General features: G+C 36.7%; 1 protein-coding gene across 2 annotated transcripts; it reads right to left on the reverse strand.

The window, feature by feature from the left end:
* Window positions 1-1793: 1793 nt before the first annotated feature.
* On the reverse strand, window positions 1794-24542 carry COPS2 (COP9 signalosome subunit 2). Of its 2 annotated transcripts, none has more exons than XM_065641788.1 (13): window positions 24428-24542; window positions 14531-14644; window positions 13375-13452; window positions 12645-12770; window positions 11176-11286; window positions 10980-11057; window positions 9984-10158; window positions 8768-8946; window positions 8590-8642; window positions 6200-6297; window positions 4407-4489; window positions 3302-3360; window positions 1794-2550 (listed from the first exon to the last, which is right to left on the reverse strand). In XM_065641788.1, the coding sequence occupies exons 1-13, from the start codon at window positions 24479-24481 to the stop codon at window positions 2406-2408; spliced, it is 1353 nt and encodes a 450-aa protein (XP_065497860.1). In that variant the 5' UTR covers window positions 24482-24542; the 3' UTR covers window positions 1794-2405. The 2 variants fall into 2 exon arrangements, with proteins under 2 accessions (XP_065497860.1, XP_065497861.1); XM_065641789.1 differs by having other exon boundaries at window positions 11176-11265; window positions 24428-24537.
* Between the last annotated feature and the right edge of the window lie 200 nt (window positions 24543-24742).

Raw genomic sequence — 24742 nt, forward strand, 5'->3', positions numbered from 1 at the left:
ACAATTTATTAGAGGTAGACTGACAAGAACTGAAGTATGCCAAAACACACAACAATTTATTAGAGGTAGACTGGCACTTTTTTCATCTAAAACCACATTGCTAGCCCTCACTATTCAAACTAATAGCGCTTCTCTAGTTGTGCTAGGCCTACTACAATTAATCCTCCACAACAAAAAAATAAAACAAGGGTACTAGCTGGATAGGACAAGATTTACTACAGCATTCCCATTTCCTTTTTGATAAATCCAAACTTACCTCCCAGCAAACATAGTTGGGATGGGAAGGATCAGTTACAACCAACAAAGTCAAGACCTTTGGTTTTTGGTTTTTTTTTTTTTTTTTTAAAGCGACACTAAGTTTACGCACGGTTCTTTTTTTTCCTTCCTCTACAAGACAGTAGTTGTTCCTTCTCACAGCAAGGGTGGCGGGAAATGGCAGCGAAAGGAAACATGCTGAAATAGCTGCCACTGTCCCCTGTGCATATGGGAAGGAGAACCTTGAAATAGTTGTCACAGTCCCCTGTCCCCATGGGAAGAGGAACCTTGCACAATTTGCTATCCAAAGTAAAGTCTTTGGATCTGTAGATAATGGTCCCAATTAGTGTGTAGTATTATTAAGTGCAATTTCACATCATCAGATCCTAGTGGAGTTTTCAAAGTAAAAACAATGTTATGCATCACAGCGCTGTCTGGAAACAAAATATGAACAATGTGCTTTAGTGAGTGTTATCTACTGATTTTATGAAGGAAAAAACTTTGCTTAAAAACTACGTCCAGTTTATATTCATATTTTACTATTAAGTGGATAAGTTAGACACACCTATTGGTAAAAAAAATGTATCACTGAAGGAAGAATGCTCACCCAACATACAGCAGCATGCTACTCACGCAACACATCAAGTTTTACTGCGTAGACACTAGGAAAAAAAAAAAATCACTTGCTTCGACAACTGTAGAGCAAAATAATTTTCTAAGGGACGTAACTATCCTTCAGATGAAAGTTAATTTTATCCTATTTAATTATACAATGTTACCAATTTAAATCCTGTCCTATAACATTGAGTTTACCACGCTGCCTTGCACATATGTGATGGACGTGTGTCATTTATTAGGCTTTTTCATTGTTTTTGGAGTGGTGTTAATTGCTCTACATACATATTTTTCCTTCTACTATAACAATGCCTGTGTGTGGCACGGCTTTGTGCACCATTACAACCCTCAGGTTTCAAATGGAGTACTTGCAGTTACGGAAGAAGTGACCCTACAAAATTTCTTCTACATTTTTGAGACCTGCAAGAGAATTTTTCTGTCCGCTCCAAACAAGCTGCTAAAGGAAAAAAAGCTGCTGTGCTTAACACTGCAGCTCTATATTTTAAATAGATCTGCTGATCCCAAAATCTTAGGACATGGAAGGCATTTGCCTACTATGTGGTGGGACTTCAGGATTTAAAGAGCAGTTCTGCAGGGACTTGGAGTACAATCAAGCATATTCCTCACAAATGCCAAATACCCACCAACATCAACAAGACAGGACTGATAATAGTTTGGTATCTTGCAAGATAAAAGTCAGTTAGCAAGACTGCTACATGTCAGCTTTTAAACTCTCCAGTATTTACTTTTAACTGTGTCACGGGAATAAAAATAAAAATCAACAGCACACATACAAATGTTTAGACTTAAAATCTCCATATTGTCCTTCATAAGTGAGGTGAGGATGAAGTAATACCTATTTTCTTTTAAAAATACCAAAAGTAAAAATCAAGTATAATGAAAGCACATCAAGAAACAAACTGTACCATTTCTGAACCGCACTGTTTATTTTGCTGCTTGAAACCTAAGTGACAGTATGCCACTATTAATTATGGGGTTTCTTCTAAACCTTTACTACACTGCAGGTACAGAAATATACGGACACATTTTTGGAGAATTGACATTTTGCAAAATGCAGCAAACATTTCAATTTATACATGAGAAAAGGAAGTGTTCAAAAGGGTATGCATTTCAAGTTATTGCAGGTTATTTTTGTGAGAGAATTTCTGCAGGTAAAACATGTTTAAATTTAACCAACAGTAACGTGTCAGTGTATTCAAAATCATGACAAAAATCTTCTCTCTGGTCATTAACTGCCCTTTGACAAATTACTAGGATGTTGTATGTTTAGGGCAAGATGTCAATACAGCATAAATCCCGTGGCATTTTGGTTTTCTTCTGGAGATTAAAGCTGTTTTTTTCTTGGGATAAATGCAGCAGCAAAACACAAACCAGCTGATCAAAAAAGCACTTCTGCCATAACTCCAATAATTTCAGGGCACACCAACCGACAGCAGTTTTGCCATTCCCAGTTCTTTTAATGTTTACATCATTCCACTGTTGCCTTAAGTATGTTTGTAAAAGCTTGTTTTCTGTTAGGCCAGCTTGCTGACTACAGCCTGGTTGAGAGAATTTAGTTGGTTGGTCCATTTATCTAACGCAGTATACCGTGCACCACCTCTCTTCTGATGATCCAGTTCTAGCAGCTGGTTGACTTGATCAATTCGGCCATGTATAGTGCTAGAAGTAAATAAATAAACAACTATAAATTGCTAATGCACATGGAAATAAAAGCTAATAATAAATCAGAGGTAAAATAAGAGGTCTTCTTATACAAGAGACACATGAACTCTACTTCAGAATCCAGCAATTTATAATATATTGTTCTGGGCAGTACTGCCTATTTAGTTGTCATCATGATTGGAAATAAAATTAACTAATTCATTGGGCAATGTGTATATCATCTCCCTAGCTATGACCCGCATACAAAGTCTGAAGCAACATGAGGTAAACAGTTATTGAAAAGCGAGGAATCATGAAATATGGAGATTTATGTAAAAATAAAATAAATACAAACCCACGTATGGATTATATTTTCCTAGTAGATACAGCAAGTTACCCACCAAAAAAAGATTTTACAAATTGCAGTCAAGTTTTTCCAGTCAAGGAGAGCAGACTACTAATTTGTCAACTTGAAAATGTACTCAAAAATATACATGGGTATAAGCACTAATTACTAAGAATAAATAATTCAACTAATTTATCATGTAATTAAAGTAAAAACATGCCACTCAATCTCTTTCTGTAATTTTCTTGGCCTATGTCTTACAAATATATCTTACTGCTCATAAGCCAAGCAAATCCAAAGTCAGCACTTTCAGGTCTAGAGTCAATCAGTATTGTCACAATGCACAAAAATACTGTTTTGTTGCTTCTTGTATACTTTAATTTATAGTAAACAAAGATCAGTAATCAAGAATAAAGTACATACTTATCCAATATGCACTGCACAAGCAAGCTTTCCACATCAGCTACATCTATGTTTAACTCCTAAAAGAAAAAGAAAACTCATTATGCTGCTGCTCTGTTTTGCGACATAAAATCCTTCCAATCTTTATTTTCCTATGAAGAATTTGGTTTAATTTCCATTTCTTACTGTTCAAAAGTATCAAGTCAATAATGATCTATCAAATAAAAGAACTCCACCCAAAGTACATATGGCAAATGATCAAGAGATAAGTAACCTCTCAGGAAAGGCTGAAGAAGCTAAAGCAAAAATTTTGGAAGCTCTAGAAACAGGTTCCTCTGCTGACTTACTGAAAAGAAAACAAAATGGGGCGGGGGGAAGGAACAAAACAAAACACCAAGAAATAAAATAAGACAATAATTATCAGAAAAGAATGGGTCTGTACTCAAAACCATTTAGAAAGCTAATTGCGTCTTCAAGCTTAAGCAAGTTCTACAAATGTTAAGGCTAGCTTAAAAAAAAGCACACAAGAGTTCTAAAGAGAATTAGGAATTGCTAATACCTCACGATATATTTTGGAATTCTGTGAATTTTTGCAAGAAAAATCACAGACTCACAGGACATGGAAATAGTCATCTATTGTCGTTGGGTTTTGATTTTGTTCTTTCCAGATTAGGGAATTAAATCAGTAATTCTAGTAGAACAGTTGGTTTGTTCTATTACCACAGTTCTGGAATTCATACAACACAGACATTTTAAGTTATCTTTTAAACAAAAGGAATTAAAATTTGGATTTTTATGTTCATAAATTTAAATTCATAATTACAATTTGAATTATACAAAGTCCACTTTTTATGTGTCTCTTCAGAAAAGTGCTATTCTACACCAAGTAGAATACGGTAATTGAGTATTTCAGAAGTATATCATATTACGTACTATAAAAAGCATTGGGATGACACCTTAAATTTACATTTTCACCCGGCCAGGCTGCCAGCAGTGCATCAGTACTACTTTGTGGTTTAGATTATATTTTAGATGTTCTATTTCTGGAAGCACTGTGTTTATTTAAGAGCTTTTATTTACAATTAATAATTTGCTTAAGCAAATGCAAGGCTCTACTGACACATACCTTAGAAATAAAAGGAATATGTATTCTTGTGTAAGGCTTAATTAACTTTATAAGCACTTGTGTTCTGATGTTTCGCAAAAGCTCTGTAAGAGAAGAAAAAAAAGAGTAAAAACAAAAGTACTGAAATAAAGACACAATACAGCTCTGAAGGTGGACTTGAGTTGAAAACTGTTTAAACATGGAGCAATGTATTCCCTGGTGCGAACTTAAACTATTCAAATTAACAGGATAAATCATACAGATTATTGCACAGTATGTCTGCCCCTCTAATTTATAGTTAGAATGCTTGCCTTGTACAAAAGTGAAAAGAGGATATTCTTAAGGCTCAGTAACTCACATATGCATGCATTTAACTTCATGGGGAATATTCACATTTTAGGTTAAAAGATCAGGGCCTAATGGTATAATTATGATGAGGAACTGAAGTATAAAACAGTCTGAATGAAGTGGCTGATTCTGATGACATAAGATTGTGCAGCCATTTTTTAAAAAATTTGTACATTATTAAAGAAAATTTGGATAAAATGAAAGGAAAAATTACAACTGTAAATTAACAGAAAAAGACCTGGATCCATTTTTACCTAACTAGTTACACAAGGAGTGTTTATATAAAGAAAAATAATACTGAAGACCAGATTAGGTATCTCAATAAAACTAAGTAGATTAAAAGAATGAGGCAAGGGATATAAACATTATAACCATGAATATGCATTCTGTATTACTATGGAGTGGAAAAGATGAGAATCTCTTTTTTCCCCCTGGATATCACTAGCAGACTATTACCATATAAGGGGTGAAACTCAAATTCTGTTCAGTCCTTTGATTCAACTGTTCTCCTCTTGCTTTCCAATTCTGTCATACCTTCTTCCTTAAGCATCCCTCTCTAACCTTGCAGAGCCTCCCTACAAGACTTTGAAGCTTACCAGTAGTCCACACAAACAGCAGTAGAGGGGTTATATTTAGTTTCTCCTGCTGTTTGCCATGTTCTCTTTTACAAACAAATGTAAGAAAACCAGGTCTCCAGATTTAACTCTTCCCTTTTGTGTAACTATCCAGCTGAATGATCTTGCAATGCCACAGTAAGACCCACTCTTGTGGAAACAGTAGTTATCTGAAAAACTGCACACTATGTTCAAGTGAAGAGACTTTTAAATTCTCAGATACATGACAAATGCAGGGGGTAACTATAATATATTAATGGAAGGTAAGGGCACGTGTTAGTGTGTTCCCCTGTTTTATTAAGTATAGGTACTATAAATCCAGACTTTGGTTTCAATATACATGTTAGAATTATGTATCTTGTTACATATTTTATTATTACACATTTATTAATGTAACCTTCAATACATTGTCTACATATTTTGTCTTTAATCTGAAGCAGAAAGTGAACTGTATAAACTAGCAAACATCTAATTTGAGACTGAGAAAAACAACCTTTACAAGTAAGGTTTGCCCTCATTTAATCCTTCCAATGGGAAAAAAACCCCACACCACTCAAAATATTCAGTGCCTAACACCACTGTAAATATTATCTTAAAATATCCACTCTTGCTAGAACTTTCTCCATCATTCCTGCAATTCTTCACAGTCATTCTACACGTCTGCATGCATGTTGACCATGAACAACTTCTAAAGAACTTGGAAACAGTAAAGGAATCATCCACAAGTAATTACAAAGAACTTTCATTCTGCCAAGAAGAAAAATAAACTCAGGAGGTGCGGGGTGGGGAGGGGGTGGGGGAAGCAGCTTACCAAGTAGTGGGGGGGGGGAAAAAAAAAGCCTGCAAAAATACCTTCAATGTGCTCCCTTATGAAGGGATCGTCCATGATGTTGCTGTGATTTGTTTTCAGAATCTTCTCAAATTCAGTGATGTCGTTATTCTGATAGGCACTTCAGGAAAAAAACCCAAGAGACTGAATTATTATTTTTAAAAGTTAAACAGACTCCTAAGACTGTGTTCTACATCTTCTAAAAAACCCCTGTATTTAGTTTTGGTGGCAAATAATTACATTCAGAAGCTTTGTAAGGAAAAACTATTTCAAGATGAGATACAACAGAAATTACCTTTATCCTATTCAAATTTTAGTAGCATTTACAGAAGTTTAGTATGAACATTTAGTTACTCCACAAGTGCACGCTAGTTTTAAAACCTTTCTACTTTAAGAAGTTACTCTTTAAAAAAGTCTAGACCCTAAAAATAGCCAATTGTGAAAAGTACCATTACTTGAATTTTGGCTTCATGAAGCCACACTTCATGGGATTAATAAGAGCTAAAAAGAGTCTAGAGGGCTGTTGCTGTTTCTACAATGTCTGTCTTAAGCTGAATTGTAAAAATACTGAAAGGAAGAAGAAATTCTGACTTCCAGGATTAACCACCAGTAATTCTGGCTTAATATTATTATACTGTTTAGATTCTTATTTATAGCTTATTTGTAGTTCTGTATTGTTTAACTAGACAATCCTGTTACCTAAGGATTACAAAAATTAGGTGGGATTAGACACCCATGGTTCAGTAGTGGCACCATAGCATCGTTTAAAGGTAAGAGCTGTAACTACTAAAACAAGAGCCTTTTCTTGAAATGTAATGGGTATACAATTCAAATTTATCATCTTTTCTTACAGGAACAGTCAGCTGTAATAGAGACTATCTACTAACTAATCAAACTTACACAGTAATTTAGTTATATTAAGCTACAGGCTATCAGTATTTAATCTGAAAGGCATAGTGTTCAAGAGATGCTTTCAATTTCTATTTGATACAAACAGCAAACATTTTAAAAACAACATCTATTTTTCCTTCATAGTCGCTGTACATTTTCCAATTCTTTTTAAACAGGTTAAAAAAAAGTCATCCTTTATTATCCGTAAAAGGGGCAAGAAAAAGGCCTGTTAAATTTGAGGTGGAACTTGAGGAGTTTATAAATGCAGTTATATGAGTGGCATAGACTGTATCACGTGAAACCAGTAAATTTTACTTCATAATTAAAGGGAATTTCAGTTAGGTATATTTTATTGTTTATTGCAGAAGACTCTTTTTATCATATTTAAAACACTGAAGTTCCCAGTGTAGAGTATAGGAAGAATTAAAAACATAATCGTAATCTTTGGAATTGATTTTATCTTCTGCATATTTCTTATCTACACTGCTTTAATTGCATTATTAATTTTAAAGAAGCAGTTATACTCAAATGTCACGATAAAAGATATAAATTAGGAATACGAATAAAATCAGATTGGGTAAGGCCATCTGGAGTACCTTCTGCCTCGAATTCATATGAAACTATGACAGTGAAGTAGAAAAGACACGTCTGAAGTGGAATTACTGGAAACAGTCCCTTAGTAAACTGACAAATCATTTATGCATCATTACGCCAATAATGGATGAACAGTCTCAATTTCAGAAACAATTTGTACGTGTACAATGGTGCGGCACCATCGCAGTATCAGAGCAAGGTTTGTTCCAGTATGAGATCAGCCGTGTATTTCAAAGTGTGAGCAGGCATTACTTCATATATAATGAAAAGTTTTCCTAAGCATTGTTCTTTTTTTTCACTTGATAAAGCAAAAGCAGGATAGGGTAGATGGAGCAGCTTAGCTTCACAGCACAATATACAATAGCTGCCTCAGTTCAATTTGTTTTGCCTGATGATCTTAATACCCTAAAAGTTCTCACATCACAGTTGCCTCTGAGAGGTAATAAAGCATTCTTTTGATTTTCACTTATGTTTGAAAGACAGGGGAGATCACTTGAGAGTTCAGTTTCATATTCCTAAATTATGAAATTCCTTTAGTAAGGATGACATATCCATGCAACCAGTTATTTTATTGGCTTTGGTATAATATGTCAGTCATCTCAGTTTCTCATATATAATCAGGCAAACCCTAAAGACCAGTTGCACTGCAAGGTGGGACAACTCTATTTAAGGAACAAAATAAGGTTTTTGCCACTGCAGAAGAAATTCACTGTAGTAGAAGATAGCATGTTTCTGTATCTCTCCCTGGTATAGTATAGATAAGTAAAAGTTTCTTAAGAAAAACACTCTGCAAATATTTGTCCAATATTTATGAAATAACTGTGTTAGCTGTGCAGAGAAAAGCCACCTCTAAAAATATTCCACTTCTGGTTTGGAGACTACATATTTTTATTTTTTGTTCTCTTCTCCAGAAAAATCAAAATCTTACCTTACTAAATTTGTCATTGCTAGAATCTCTGGATCATTTTTGTATGGTTTAGCCTACACAGAACAGAAAGCACAATATGCATGTTTAGATTTTCAATATTTTTTTCCATTTTCATCTTATGGGTAATTTCCCTATCAATTCAAAAAAGTGGGAGGGGGAAAGGAAAACAAAAAAATACCTCCTGAGAGTCAAATGGATTTATTCCAGATTTCATGAGCATGTTTGCTAAGACCAAGTATTTTAAGCAAGTGGTTCTTCTGGGGCTCCCTGATTCATCATAATTCTTGAATGCTTCAAAAAAATCAGTATGTGCCTTTTCAAACTCTCCTTCTCTTAAGTGCATTTTGCCTCCGCATTCTGAAAAGAAAAAACACAGATGAAAAGGAACACTGTGTGCTTGTTGCCGACTACAACAATTGTACTCAGAAGTTCCATGCTATTTCTAAACAGATTACTGAAATATTTTCAGGAGTCCTTTCATTCTCTGAAATTGCTAGGGAAAAAAAAAAGGCATTAGGGCTTTCACATACAGCATTGCCATTTGAATAAACCCATTTCAAAGAAGAAAAAACAAAACGCAGCCCACACCATAAATCTAAAAGCACACTAATCCTCATAGCCAGTAATTATTTAACCTTATGTTAAAATGCTGTAAAAACTGTAATGGAATTTATCTCCGTTTCAAACGCAACAGACTTGCCATATTTATGGAATTTTCCCAATCTGTTGAGCAAAACCACACAGAAAAAATTGAGGAATACTTTATCTTTCCTTTTATTTCTGAAGTACCCACTGCTGCCTGATTGTCTGCGCAAGTGCCTACACTAAGGGAAGAAAAAAGGCACAACAGCATTCTGGAGAAGGCTTTTTTCAAGACCCGTGGCATGTTTCCATTATAATTCATCATTACAGATAATAAAAAAATATTTTCAAATGCATTTTAAAGCCCTTCAGTTCCTGATGAATTTTAGCAAGGTGAGACATCAAACACAAATTTATAAAAAGGGGAGTGCAGAAATAGCAGTCCTTGCCGCTAGCAGTCCTGTCAAGCCTTTGCATTTCTCCTTTGCTGCCTGCCATGGCGTCAAACAGGTCAAGTCTTCCTCCTGTTCTGCTATTGCTTCTCTCCCACAGTACAAGTGTCCTGCCCCTCTGACCACTGCAGCTGGCACTCAGGCACCAGAACAGCAGAGCTGTTTGCAGGAGGTAAACATTAAATGATGAGACTGTAGCCACTGCATTTGTAGTTCTTTACTTTCATGCAGCTTGTCTGCCTCTGAATCTACAGGATCTTCTGTCTTTGTAGTTGGAACTGGAAAAAACATCAATTATCAGATTTTTGTAAAAGTAATCTGTGTAACAGACGTTAAATGAAAAATTCAAGATTAACTTGCCTCTGATAACTCCCATGATCAGTGGATGAGGAATGGCTGACTTGATGTGCAATGACTGTTCATATAGTGCTTTAAGTTTTTTGTTATTTTTCTGTGCTGTATACATTTGAATTTCCAAAGCATAGATTTCCAATAGTTGAGTACCTTTTTTTAGATCATCTTCCCCATCATCAGTCTAGAATAGATTAAATAATAAATACTGTGAAATTTTTGGAGAACAGTGATTTCAGTTTTATACTAGTTGAAAATGATTACCAAATACTCTCAGTAATTTCCTGTCAACAATAAGGATATTCCTATTAACCCAAAACATAATACTCAAATAACTTACCACAGGCCAAGTTGCGAAGACCTTTATTTAAAAAGTCAGTATTTTGGTTTATTTAAATTTTTTCCTTACAACAAACTTCAGAACTTTGCCCTTTATTCTTTGCCAGTTCCCTTAAACCACACTTTCAGTGTATCAATGCAATGACTGACACACATACATATATATAGATAATACAATACAACTCTTCTGCTGCCTGTAACAGAACCATTTCCCAGAAATTTGTAACCCATTTTCCATGCTGGAGGAAGAAAAGGGGACACAAACATGCACAGCAGGCTGCATGGCTAATTCTCCCCCACACTTCCAAATGCAAAAGTAGCAACTGTACTTCCAGTTTTCAGTAAAGCTCACTTGGCATCTTCGCTGTAGTTTAAAAGAAATGTCTATGTATTATAGGTTATTCATATGTGCTTCTCATACCTGCACCTAACTAAAAGGAAATGTAATCTGCAGTTGTGAATAATTTTTTAAAAATCATCTTTAAGCAAGAATAAAACACATCATTTTTTTTGTTCATGTTATCAAAGAGATAACAAATGAAAGCAGGCACAGTATTTTTTCCCTCTGTACTAAAGCTCAGCAACATGCCTCAAAGGCCAACACCAGATGTAAAAGAAAAAATAATGTTGTTTACTAAGCTACAGTGATTTAGAATATAAAGGTACCTGGCATGACTGATGCAGCTGACGCAAAATCTTTTGTAACTTTCCATATTCTTCTCGTTCTAAATATAATTTGCCAAGCTGTAATGAAAAAAAAAAGCTGAAGTACTATTCTATTAAGATTTCAAAATTATCATTTATAAGAATTAGCTAAAGGTGTCACAAACAAAAGCAAAAAACAGTAAGTTACATATTTTACCTTTGTGTTTGTCTTAAACCACAATCTATCATTCTTAGCATCTTTCAGAGCTTCAAGTGTTGTTTCATAGAATTCCTGAAGCAAATCCATCTGACATAAAAAATCAGAATTCTATAATTGTAAACAGCAAATTTGTACCTGTTAATAAAAGTCAATCTGAACAAACTAAAAGTGCATGCTTGAACTTCAAAATAAGGTATCTGCATCTTATCAAATGTCTGCTTTTAAATTGTAAAGAGCCCCTAAGTAACAAAACTTAAGTACATTTGCTTTTATTATATAAAATAGATATAATTAAAAAGTATTCACATTTTAAGATTTGCAGCCATCTATCCTGCTAGTGAAAAACAAAAGCCACCTTATACAAGCCCATCTTATACAACCAAGTAATAAAATTCTTCTGTTGTGTAACAAAAGACAAATACTAACAGGCAACATTGCTCCTACTTAAAAAGAAGAAAAGCAAAAAAAAAAATTTACATATCAAAAAGAAAATACGATTTACAAAAAAGAGAAATGGTAAAAGGAAAAGATTTTTTCTCCTTTCTATACTGTCAGTGCTGCGTGAAAGCAAGCTCTTGAGCACAAACTGTTTCTTTGCAGTAAAACCCCAAAATACAACATCCAAAATGGAAATCAGAGTACTGACTGTGACCTTTAACAAAGGTGCAACAGAAACTGCATTAGTATTGTTTACAGCCATTGTTCTTTTGGGGATAACTTGATGTGTAGCCACAGGTAGGAGCTCCAGATTGACCCTTGAGCTCTGGCTTCAACTGCAGTGAGACCAAAACACACTGACCTCTGCCAGGACTGTCTAAGACAATCCTTTACATCTCAAGAGCAGACCATCATTCAACTATTAAACTTCCACTTCCTCTGAGTGGCAGGACAGGAAGGATTGTGACAATGACAGAGGAGTCATCACTAAAGACCAGTGATGGTCTGCATGCAAGTGCTACTTCCAGATAAGCAGTTAGAGGAGCTTTCTACTCTCTCTAAAGCTCCTACAGCACAAAAGAAGCTGGGCTGCGTATCTATGAACACGTGCCTCGCTTGCACACTACACTCAAAACCAGGCAGTATGCAACACCAGCACTTCATTGCAAAGTATTCAAAGATTCCCCTCTCCCCACAAAGTAAAAAAAAGTATTGTTTAATTACAAATTATTTTTGAGAAGGCACGTAGAGTGTGTAGCTATTATGCTAAAAAAATAAAAGTATTTACTTGGCTTATTAGCATACAAACCCCAGGTAAGTATTGCTGGAAAAAAGACAAATTTATGAAAAGTTATGTGTGTTGATAAATATGGGAGATATATTTTAAACATATAACAACAAATGAATACTGCAAATGTTCTCTATTAAGACCAAAAAATCCCAAACCAACAGCCTACCATACACAAAAAAGTCCACAGTTAAAAATGCAAAAAGGCAAACCATGAACACAGAAGATCTGATGATCTAACCTGCTTGGAAGTAGATATATAATCAAGAATAGAATTGATGGATTTTTCAGAGTAATTCCTTGTAACTGCACTCCGTATGTACGTCAACAGTTGTTTATATCTGTTCATCATTTCAGGAAAATTAGTCTAAAAGAAAAACAAAATTACATTATAATTTTTGTTTTCATGATTAAAATCCAAGTTATATCTTGCAAATAAACATACAGAAAAGAAAGCATAACAGAAAGACTATGCAGTAGTGGTTGCTATTAGGAACTTTTACATCACCACTCTATTCATAAGCAGCAAAATCAGGAATTACTTCAGCAAGACTGCATGGAATAGATATTTAAAATAGTTCTATCGACAAAGAAAACAGAATTGGCTATACAACTATTTGGAGCAGTTGCATACGTAGCATATAAATTTTTCACGGATTTGTTCTGGCGAAGTACCCATATACAGAAATGTTACGAGTTTCAGTGCTATGACACCTCAGGATAGCAAGGACTGAGCCTCAACTTTCAGAGGGTATCAGCTGACTGCAGCAGCTGTTTTGTATCCATTTTGCCTTTGACTTGCAACCAACACATAATTTCCCTGCCATGTCTGTAGTAGCCATTAAAAGCCACAAAAGACAAGTTCTGGCAGATTGAGTTGTCATAGCCATAAATTAGAATAGTAACTTAAGATCCCTGGATCAAATACATATTTATGCCTTTTACTCTCAAGTGATGGCTGTAATTCCTACCAATTTAAAGTTTATTTTAATCATCTGTTTCAGAGCTTTGAATCCCCATTCTCCTTTTTCACCTTCGAGCTCCAAAACCTGAAATAGAGGAATTTTTTCAACATTATTTATGAAAGCTTTATTCAAACTTAAATTGATTTGCATCTTATTTAAAATGTACACATCCCATACATGCCTTTTCCCCCCCACTTTGCTCCTTAGGAAGTCATGTTTCACTCTGCCCTCTTCTTCAATTTTACTCTTCCCTCATATTATTGAGAAAGTTAGTGAGGGGTATGTAACTTACTAGTTTTCATAACTTAAATGACATAGGGAGGATGAATTGTTTTGTTGTCATTGTCTAACACCAAACAGTAAACTTTAATGCCACTCCATAAATACATATACACAAAAAAGTTGTAAAACCTCCTGCAAAACTGTTTCAAGCCACCCCTTGACTAAATTCAAAAATTCACACTTCTGAATTACTACAGTTTCTTCACATATCAGAAGGGCTTCTAGGCTTTAATGTAACATTATGTTTTGGGAATGTTACATTATGTTTTGGGAATGTTTTGTAAGTAAAAATTTTAGAAAGATTTTTAAGTCATACATAAGACTCTTAAACACTATAAATAGGCCAAGAGATGCAAAAATCTATTTCTCCTTTTAAAAGTTACATCTAACGTATTGCTTTCTGGTGGCAGTGTGCAAACATTAAAAAATTAAAACTGATATGAAGGAAAGAAACTCTGTGTCATTTAGTATTTATATATTTAAAGCTTTGGAATCAGATAGCAAACCAAATATAATACCTAAGACACTGGAAAAAACACCATTTCATTTAAAAAAATTAATATATCTGGGTTCTATAGTTGACATATGAAAACACACTTAGGACTGTTTAATTAACTTAATAAATCCTGAAGATTAAAAACTCAGTTCTGCAATAAAACAGGAGTATTCCATGTCCTATTTATGCTCCCTAGGAATGATGCTGAAAGGCAGTCAGCCAGGAGTCCAAGTTGTCCAAATATAAGCTTAGCATATTAATAAGTTAAAATCTAAACATTACTCTTAAAATTCCAGAAAATAAATCAAATGCTAAGCAAATTTTTAAATGTGAATTAATCTAAAAGAGTCCGAAACAAACACATAGAATATAAAGACAGAAAACCTTCTGAAAACTGCTTAATGCCGCTTTGGGATCATCTTCCTTCAAAGCTTTGGAATTGTAGTATTGATTTTCCAGATCCACATTTGGTTCAGAATTGCTGTCTTCAGAATATTCCTACATTTTAAAGAAAAAAGGGGGGGGAAAAAGGGCAAATTAAAATGAGAGAAAAAATAAAGGTTCGGAACATCTAATATTCTGCTGAAAATGGATAAAATATATTAAGACATATTGCTCAAACTGACCCGGAATGCTTGTGTATTAACAGAAAATCATCAGTTTTGGAGCTTGGAACAGATGCAGACTCTTACGATGATTTCATCTCTCTCCCATTTCTAGGCCAGCCCCACCATCCACCAGCACTTCCCTGTCAACAGATTTCTTTCTGGACTTGTGAACTCATAGCTCTACCAACACCACATTTACAACAAGTACAGACTGTATTACTAAAATTCTGCCAATTTTGGTGTTTAAGGACAGACGCCTAATAGCAGATGTCATTTCTGTACGGGGGAGAGAACATGCTGGCCACTAGTCTTCTACAAGGCACGCTATTATATGACTTTTGGTACTCCCAGAAAAGCCTCTGGCTGAGTTGCCACACAAGTAATGATTCAGCAATGGAGGATATAAAATGCTCCCATGAATCTCGCTCTAAACTGCCTTTTAATGCCATAACGATTCACACTTGTCTAAGGAAATTTAAAAAAAAGAATAACAACAATAACACCAGCTGCTTCTGTGCTGAGAAGCAGGAGATGATTGAGAAAATGCTAAAGATACTGCCAAAAAGGGCTGGGGTGGGGCACAGGCACAATAATTTAATAAAATAATTATCATGTATACTAGCGCCAAATAAATTGAAGAATTTACTTCTACCAATTATTACTTCATCTGAAAAAAAAGTACTCTGAGGCTTTTTCTGATGGAAAAAACCTAAGTATTTTATCTTCTTTTGCTGAAGGACAATGTTGTATGTCTGAATTAGAAAACACTAACAAAGCTCAAATCATTTAATTTGAGGTTTACGTGAGTAAAAAAATATATCACACCTCTGCATTTTCAAGCCAACTTCTCTCAAGAGAGTGCTATTAGGAGATGAACTGTTGAAGAGAATCTGTTTAAATCTCAAAGTTACTGTCAGCAGAGTAACCTTCCCTTGTAACATTCATAGTAACTATGCATAGTCAGGTGCCCTTCTTTAAGCTGGAATTTCTTCTTTTACTGTACTTCTTCATTAGGCACATGTATTCTTTTGTTAATTCATATACTGTTAATATTAATGGACTCCTTCAAAACCATGGGAAGGAATGAAAAAAAGATGAGGCAAAAGAGAAGGTTTAAATTAGCTCTCTCTTCCGTACAGTGCAGGCAAATCTTTCGAAGTTTAAGTTTTCTGAAGTTCTAATGGAAAAATTAATTATGGAAGCTCACAGTTGCCCCAAATTTTATTAAACTTAGTCCTTGAGACATTTATCCCTTAGCCTGATAATGTTTCTATTTGTTACATATAGGCAAGTTGTTCACATATGTATTTATTTATACTCACACAAAGTATTAGTGTTTAGTGAGAATAAATGGACTTAAAGGCCTAGGGAACTCCACACCCCTGTTTTCTGAATTCCCAGAGAACTATAAAACTTAATACTGAAAACTGCAAAGTAAACAGGAAGCAAGTGTCTCATTTCACTGGGCAGACTTTCATTCTGGTTATTTTGTTTTCTTAAATTCTTTATCCTATTGATCCAACGTTAATGGAGCCACTACAAGAACATGCACATGATGTCAACAGCTGTAAGCATATCAGGCACCTTGTGAAGAGATTGGTTGCCAAAGCTTAAACAACACAGCATTTAAGATACGTATCATCAGCTGATATCTTGTTTATACTAAACTTCAACAATGGGGAATATTTTTGGCAGAAGTATCTATCTGTAAAGATAAAAGGAAAGCAAACTAAATTAATTCCTTTTAGGAATCAATGTGCTCTGTTAGCCTCAAGCCAGAAACATCTGAATTTTCATCTTAGCTCTGGCAGTGATTCTGGATGTGGACTCATGCAGGAAACCTTTTTTTCAGATAATTTTTCTCAATGATACTTAAATATTCCATAAAGCTATTTTCATAATAATATTAATACATAATAAACAATGTGTTGAGAGATAATTTTTTTCTCATGGAAACACTTTGAAACGAATCAAAAGTAGTGATTTATGTTCTCACAGCTCTATTCTTCCCTCACTTGAAGCCTGTTTGCCTCACGTAGAATTCAGGATGTTGATATGGACTCAAAGGTTTAAGGGAGATAGGGCTTTCCTACTTCTGGAAAAATTAATGTGCTTACTTTAAAAGATATATTTAGACTTAATGGCTGCGAAGAAAACTTTAAAACCATGAACTAAGTATGACATGATGTTATGAGTCTGTAGATAACCGACCAAAGATCAGCCATTTAGATAGTGCGTCTTAATTTAAGCATCAATGCTAATTATGCAGGTGCTGATCCATTCAGAAGGACCGGTACTTTTATCTTCTTCTGATGCAGAGATGGCTTAGTGCAGTACCATGCGAATGTGAGAACATTCGGCTTTTGCCAAAAGCAAAATGAAAGGAGGAAAGGAAAAGTGTGAAGCTGTCTCCTCCAAGTTCAAACTAAGAAAAAGATGCATTTCCTTCCTAGTACTGAAAACAGAAAAGTTCTTTTAACAATAAATTCAGATACTAAAGGCCTAACCTTTTCTCACCCTCATTTTAACACCCTGCTTCCTGCACAAACAACTTCCCCACCTCAACCCTTTTAAAAGATAGAAAGTTTGTTGCATCGAACAATGCAGTACCAAAATAAAAGTACACAAAAATCTGGTAGAATATCAGGTTTACAGAAAGGATTTCTACATAATTCTAAAAATCTCTAGCATCTAGACCTAATATTCTGCATAGTGATGAAGACCTTTAATTATAACTTCAGAAAAGCACCTGTGTGATATACTGTAGCTCCAGCTGATGTAAAAAAAATAAGGAACAGGCCTAAGAATTTTTTTAAAGATCTTGGTGATATTTTTTAAATGGACATCAACACTACCAGTACAAATGAACACAAGAGAAGTCTGAGTACACGGAACTGATCTTTGAAACGTATCTAGTTCTCCCTTCCTCAGAGTATCAAAAGAAACAAGTAGGTTTTTTAATTATTACTCATGAAATCAGAACGCCCTGATACAGCTTTAAAAAAAAAGTAGCTAAAAAAAAAGAGTTAAGACATTAGTTAAGCACTGCTTCATTGAAAATCTGCATCCAATCCCATCACTTTTTGGGGAAAGAAAAACTACCACACTAGCTCAACTGTAACGGAGATAAAACCTCTGATGTAGCTTACTCGGCCTGGAACATAGCTCTTTCAAATAATATTAATAAAAGTTAAATTAACACCAAGGAAACAATTCAATTTAGGAGTCTTTATTACATTACATTTTAAGTTTTCACAAAATTTATTTCATCTAGTAAACAGCTTTAACACATTAAACCTCAGCTTCTAAAATGAACACAGGCAGAAGACAATTCACCCCAGTCAGTTTTCCTCATCCTTTCTAGGGCATGGATCCATTTGCAGTTTCTCTGCAGTGAAGACAGGCTAAGAGCATTCAGCGCTCCCGGACCCTCTCTGTTCTTGTCTGGTCCTGGCATCCCCTTTCCCCTTCACTGCAGCAATTCAACATTTTACGCTGTACACATCCTTGATGATGGCTGATCCTGCTTGGGTTGAGCAAACAGACCCGCCAGTGCTCACAGACACAGTCCTGGGGCTGGTGAGACATGGCAGAGGAGCAGGTGACCTGGGAGGGTAAAACCAGCTGCGGTGTCAGAAAACTGTAGCAGGAACCATAGTCCATGTGGTCTCGAGATTATAGAGAGCTCCTGAAGCACAGCACCTCTCCTCACAGACAGAATATAGATAAACTTGGAAACCATAACACTGTATCAGTGACATTTAACGCTAAATTTGTGGTATTCTGGCAGATTAGAGTGGCACATTAAGCTGGTAAAGTTAAACATGTGCAAACCCAAAGATAGCTTTTATGAAAACTACTGTTTAATTTCTTGTCTCCTCTCTTGCCTAAGGCACTTCCTTAACCTCTACATCAAAGTGGAATGATAATCTAAACTTTTACTTCTCCGTTTATCACTCACTAGCTGTATAGGAACCAAACTCCTATTTTTTTAAAAAAGGGAAAGTAGCTATTCAGAGGATAACTTTCCAGACAAAAGACACAATACAAAGAGTTCTATTTCTGTAGAAATGTATCCTTCAAGGACATTGTTAACAATACTTATTACTGTCAATTTTCGATTGCTGGTAATTTTACCAAATTTCAACCACTGGGCTGACTCAAACCATTCTTTTTTTATTAAGTGCAATTGTTTCTGAGAACAAGTCTGGTACAAATTTGATTTTACTTCATCTAACTTTGTTTCATAACCATGGCATTTAGGGGGTCTGCTATATCTAGGATTTGGAGTGAAGACCTGATATTTTGCAAGAGAACTTGTGATGTGGGTTAGGGGGGTTGTGTGTGTTTAAAACAAACAAATACAAAAATGCTCGAATGAGGCCAACTAAAAACAACACAAAACCCAAACACCGCCCCCCCCCGCCCAATCCCACAAAAACGCCCACAAACCTGCAAGTAACTCCTAAATATATTAATATATTAGCTTGCCAGCTAAATTTCTCAAACATTTCATCTATAATTAATATGTACTATTTTCACATAGCTCATATGCACTGGCTGCAAAAGTTACCAACTGAACCCCATCCTGGCACTATGTACAATTTTCTTTGCATTTGCTCTTCCAGGACCACTGGCCCCCAGGCACCAGGACAAAGAGCAAACAATAGTTTCTATGTGCATTTGCCACTGGTATCCAGGCACATGAATATAAAGACAGCAATCAGACTGGCATGCAAAAGAGTAAGGGGGAAAAGAACAGAGACAAACCTTCAGAGTAAAAACAAGAGTGTTATTTGTGTAAGAAGAGTGCAACCACTCAGCCATGCTTTGGGAGTCCTGGTTTTCTTTTCCACATTCCAGGTCTCTGCTCTCCTGCTCCCACTCTCTGCAGGTCACCTAGCACCCGCTGCCTCATACCGGGGCTGACACCAGGAATAAGAAGTCTGGGATGCCAGTGACTTGCAATGGGGTCAGTACACTTCATAGAAAGACAGCACTCTGCCTTTATTTTATTTTAAGCAGAAGGTGGAAGATGCACAGAAATGAGACACGAGAATGCAGAAAGAAGAACCAGGTATTATGTGAAGAGTATCGAAAAGAAGTGCCTTTTCTTTCTACCTCTATCACACAGCTCTCCTATAGTTCTAGGCATCCCTTTCTAAGAGTCCAGTTTTTAGGATAATTGGGATCTAATTTACTTCTGTTTAACACCCACCTGCATATCAGATTCTGGAGAGCTCTGTTCTGAACAGCGTGTGGAATACTCTCACAAAAAGAAATCAGAACTTATTATCAAACTGGTCAATGTTTAGACAGAAAGAATTTACTAATTATTCTTATGTTTCTGCCTCAATACTTCCTTTTGAGCGATTATGGTAATGGGTGAAATAAGTCACAAATGAAATATATTTTGTGTTTAAAGATGTGTCTGAAGAGAACGCATAGAACATCAGCACATACACTGAATCCATATAGAATAAGAAACTAATTAATTCAGAGACCAGTATATAACATGTCCTCTGTGAAGGTCATTGATTTTTTTTTTTAAATCACAAACTAATGTAATTAAACATAACAAAGAAACAGAAGAGAGTGAAGTGGATCTGCTCTCTTAGATATTTCCCTAGTTCTGAATGCTTGTGTTTGCAGCAACAAAACTTTTTGTTCAAAGTATATACATATTACTAAAAATTATGGCAATACTGCAACATAAAGAGGTGGGAAGAGGTGACAACATCTGCATGAAATTTCAAGTGTATCTTTTAAAAAAATGCATAAATATAAGGTAGGAAAATTTCCCTGCCTACTGATGAGATTGCTTATCAAGTTTGGTATCATGCAGAAATTCCTTTTGAGTATATTTCTTCCTGTTGTAAAGAAAGAGCAAACCAATCTACATTTACTAAGCAACCTTTCTGATGGCTTGAAATAAATAGTGCCTGTTTCCTAATTTCAACCCAGCCTGAAAAGGGAAACCCTCAGTGATCTGAGGGTGCGCTCCCCATATCTGAGCGATGCCAACCCTCTTGAACCTGTAGCCATCTCACCAGGGTGCAAACTGCTGGAATTGTACACAGCTCTTCTACTGAAGTCACTGAAATGACACAACTCTATAACATAAAAAGACAAGTTGCTCAGCAAACAGATTTGTCTGTACTTCCCCCAGATTAATTTTGAAGTTGAATTTCAGAACACAGTAAGATGTCTCACTGAGAACACTGAAGACAAATTCCTTATTTATTTAACACAAAACAAAACAAAAAAATCAAAACGATGTATTACAACAACTGTCAATGTGTTGTCATTGTGCCTGGAAGAATCAATTTCTGGAGAAGGGCTGAATTTAGTCTCGAAGTCCATTCTGAACATAGCTTTTTATCTGAGACTGAAACCAAACATTTACAATGGTCCTTCCCTCTTCCTCCTCATCCGCCCTCACACTGAAACTACTAAAAAGAACCAGGACTGAAACCATGTAAGGCACCTAACAGCACTGAACTAGAAATTAAAATTGCGTGGGTTTCATAATGACCAGTAGACACTATTCTGTTCATTGAAGCATAAAGTGGAATAATCTATGTTATAATCAAGGCTGTCACTGTACATTATGCGGAAATTGTGAAGCTAGGTCCATCCATCCACAAATATAAATGAAATCTTTCCTGATATCAAGACCTCCATCGTATAAAGTTAACTTCTACAGGATGGGCTGAGGTCATTTACATGCAAACCCTTGACTTTTAATCCAATGAAAAACTAAGCAGAAACAGTCAGCTATGATCTGTAAAGTGGGTGGTCTTCAGTTGTTTAACAGTCTGTTAATTACTCTAATTATACAGAAATCCACTATAAAGCTAGTAAAGAGCTGGGCCTTCAGAATACCTGTTCACATTTCAGTTCAAGTGCGAAACATTAGCATACTTAAGGAAATGTAACTGACTGGTTCTACACAATCAGCAGGTCAAGAGCACATTTAAAGAGGAACAGCCATAATCACCTGTAATAAAAGCTGACAAAATGAAAACTTTTTTGGGATTCTTCTTTTCACTACTATTTTTATCCTAGTAACTTCTCTGGGAGACCTGCACCTAGTTTCACTGTACTGTATTTTGACAAAAGAGCTATTTCGTCCACTAACGGTTTCTGTAATTTCTGCCTCTCCTATTCCTTAAAAAAAATATGCACCAACACTCACATGTGCTCTTTAGTTTTCAATTCTGTACTTATCTGAGTATTTTGCCTTGTACCCTTTTTGTTTGTTTCTTTCAAACTCTTCTGCAGCAGCCCTTACACTGAACTTGAGAACCATGCATTCCCTTATAGTCTTCTCTTAATTTAACTAGATTTATATCAACATGAAAGGAAGAAATCAGGCCCTGTCTTCAGGGCCTTTAACTATTTTCCAAAACAATTTTGCAGAACACTGCAATTACAGTCTCAAGCACATTTGAAAACAATATCCAATCATGGTTTATTAGTCCAAGAATGCTGAAACTAGTCTAGCTGGAATACCTTTATTCTTAAATTCTGGTGGTTTGGTTCTTTTTCCTCCCATCACCTATAAATCCAAACTAAATGTAAAAATCTGTTCTATTTTAATATGTAGCTTAACTATTATTTGATGCTTTACACGGAAGTTACATACTGGAAAGAAAAAATTAACATTCTCCTAATTATTTCAAGCAGAACTTTTACATTCTGGAAAGGTCTGGGCTAGTGGTAATTAATAATGATGAAAACGTTCCAGGAAAAGTTAATAGTCGGGGGTTGAAATTTGCCACAAGCAAGAAGTTTCAGGAAGGTTTTTCCAATGAGGAAAAAAAGTACTTCAGAAAAAAGAAAAAGCATTAGACCAGCAACTATTCTTGCTGAAAACTGACATAACACATTGTGAGCTAGGAGCTACATCCTTACTCAAACCTATACGGAGACAGCTGCATTGAAACATTGAAAAATGTAATTCCAGTGGTTTCTCTACACGTCCAGTTCTCATGTTATGGATATTCAACAGGAATGCTGCTGTGTTTAGTATTTCTTTGGTTGTATCATAGGGAAAAATAAACATAGTGTTTTAAATCAGGACACAGGTTTCAGTGTTAATGAAAATGAATGGAAATTGATTTTGGAACAAACTGGGTCAAGAAAATATTTGTAATAGTCTCGGTGTATTTCCTTTAGAAAGCTTGCTTCTAAAAGTTTGTGAATTCATTCATGGACTTAAGTGGAAGACTAACAGTTCTTGGAATACTGATAGCAGCAGCTCCTAAGGTTAAGACGACAATACATGTCAAACAAGCACTCTTATGTGACTTTAAAACACCCAAAACCAAAACCAGGTGCATGTATTCTATATGTCATTCATTCTGAGCAGCTCATAACATTAACTGCCCAAAAACTGTTTAAAATAAAATCAGAGAAGTCTTTTACGTGTATTCATAAGTAGCAATGATTATCAAATAATTTGTTAGAAAGCAAGTCATCTGGAAGCAAGTGTCTGGGGTTTTTCACTTAAATTGCAGTATCATAAATACAGGTTTAGCTGAAATTAATGAAATACAGACTCTAAAGCCTCAACCATACACAGCTTTTTAAAAAAGCGTTTCTGTTTTAAAAACCTGTGCAAAGTTCAGAAAAGCAAAAAACCAACCAAACTAACCTCAAGCTCCAATATGATGACGACAATAGAGTCACAACTAATCAGACATCACAGAAAACACATTTTGTTTCAAATATAACAGCTATTTAGTTTACTAACCTTCCCCAAGGTGGTTTAAATCATCATAAGAACAAGTTTCTTATAATTCCAAGGAGAACTGTTACATCAAAACAACCCCAATATATTACCAATTTCCTCCAATAAATCAGTCTGTTGGTAACCCCAAGCAGCATTTTTTTAATTGTAAAAGCTTTGAACAAAACCTGATGTCAAAATGTGACTAGATATAACATTAAAACCCCCAAACCCCGCAAATAAACAAAACGAAACAAAAAAAAAAAATCAACCAAACAAAAAAGGGCAAAAAGCTCACCAAGACTAGAAGGGCAAAAAGTTAAAAGTCAGTACACCCTTGGCGTGTTGCATCCGAGACCGGCTGTGTGGCCATCTCTCCCCACTCCCCTTTCTCTTCCCCACACTTTTTGCTCAGTTTGACACTCACGCCGGCCCACGAGTGACATCTGCTCCCACGGAGCCCTCGCAGCCGCGGGTGGGGACGAGGCCAGACAACTTTAGGACTTCACTTCGCGCCTGACGCTTCGGTCAGAGGCGGGGGGGAGGCAGCGCCGGAGCCCTTCCCTCGCCCTGAGCCCTGTGTTAGACAAACGGGGGCCCGGGCTCCCCGGGCCCGAGGGGGCCAGCCCGGGGCCTAGCTGGCCTCCCGGGCCGAAGTTGGCCTGTTTTTCCGCGGAGAGGTGGCAGGGCGCCCGGTGGGGCCTGCTTCCAAAGCAGCACCCGCCCCTCGCAGCCGCTGCCCACCGCCACCAGCCCTCCGCCCTGGGAGGGAAACTCGTCCTGTCAGCGCTCCCTCACCGGGCGGCACCGGCGGGGCTGCTGCTGCGGCGGGCGGCGGACGCGCCGCGCCAGCACCGGCACCGGCCGAGGCGGCACCGCTCCCGCGAGGCCCCCGGCCGCACCGCGCCGCCAACCCCCCCGCGCCTCCCCGCGCCCTACCAGGTCGTAGTCCTCTTCATCATCGCACATGAAATCATCCTCCATGTCAGACATCTTGGCCGGAGGACGGGCGGGGGGAGGGGAAGGGGGCCGGGACAGGGAGGAGGCAGCGTGGACGGCCCCTTCTCCCACAACCCCGCGCGGCGCTGCCCAATGTGGCTCCGCTCCACCCGGAACCCGCTGCCGCCCGCTCCCCTCCCGCCCCCGGTCCGGGGCACACGGAGCCCAATCCGCGGTGCACCGCCGCCGGCTTCCTCTCCCTGCTAGCAACCGGCCCCTAGCAACCGCGGCTGCGGGCGGAGCCCGCCCCCCGCC

The sequence above is a fragment of the Caloenas nicobarica genome, chromosome 10, assembly GCF_036013445.1.
Source record: "Caloenas nicobarica isolate bCalNic1 chromosome 10, bCalNic1.hap1, whole genome shotgun sequence".
Taxonomy (NCBI): domain Eukaryota; kingdom Metazoa; phylum Chordata; class Aves; order Columbiformes; family Columbidae; genus Caloenas; species Caloenas nicobarica.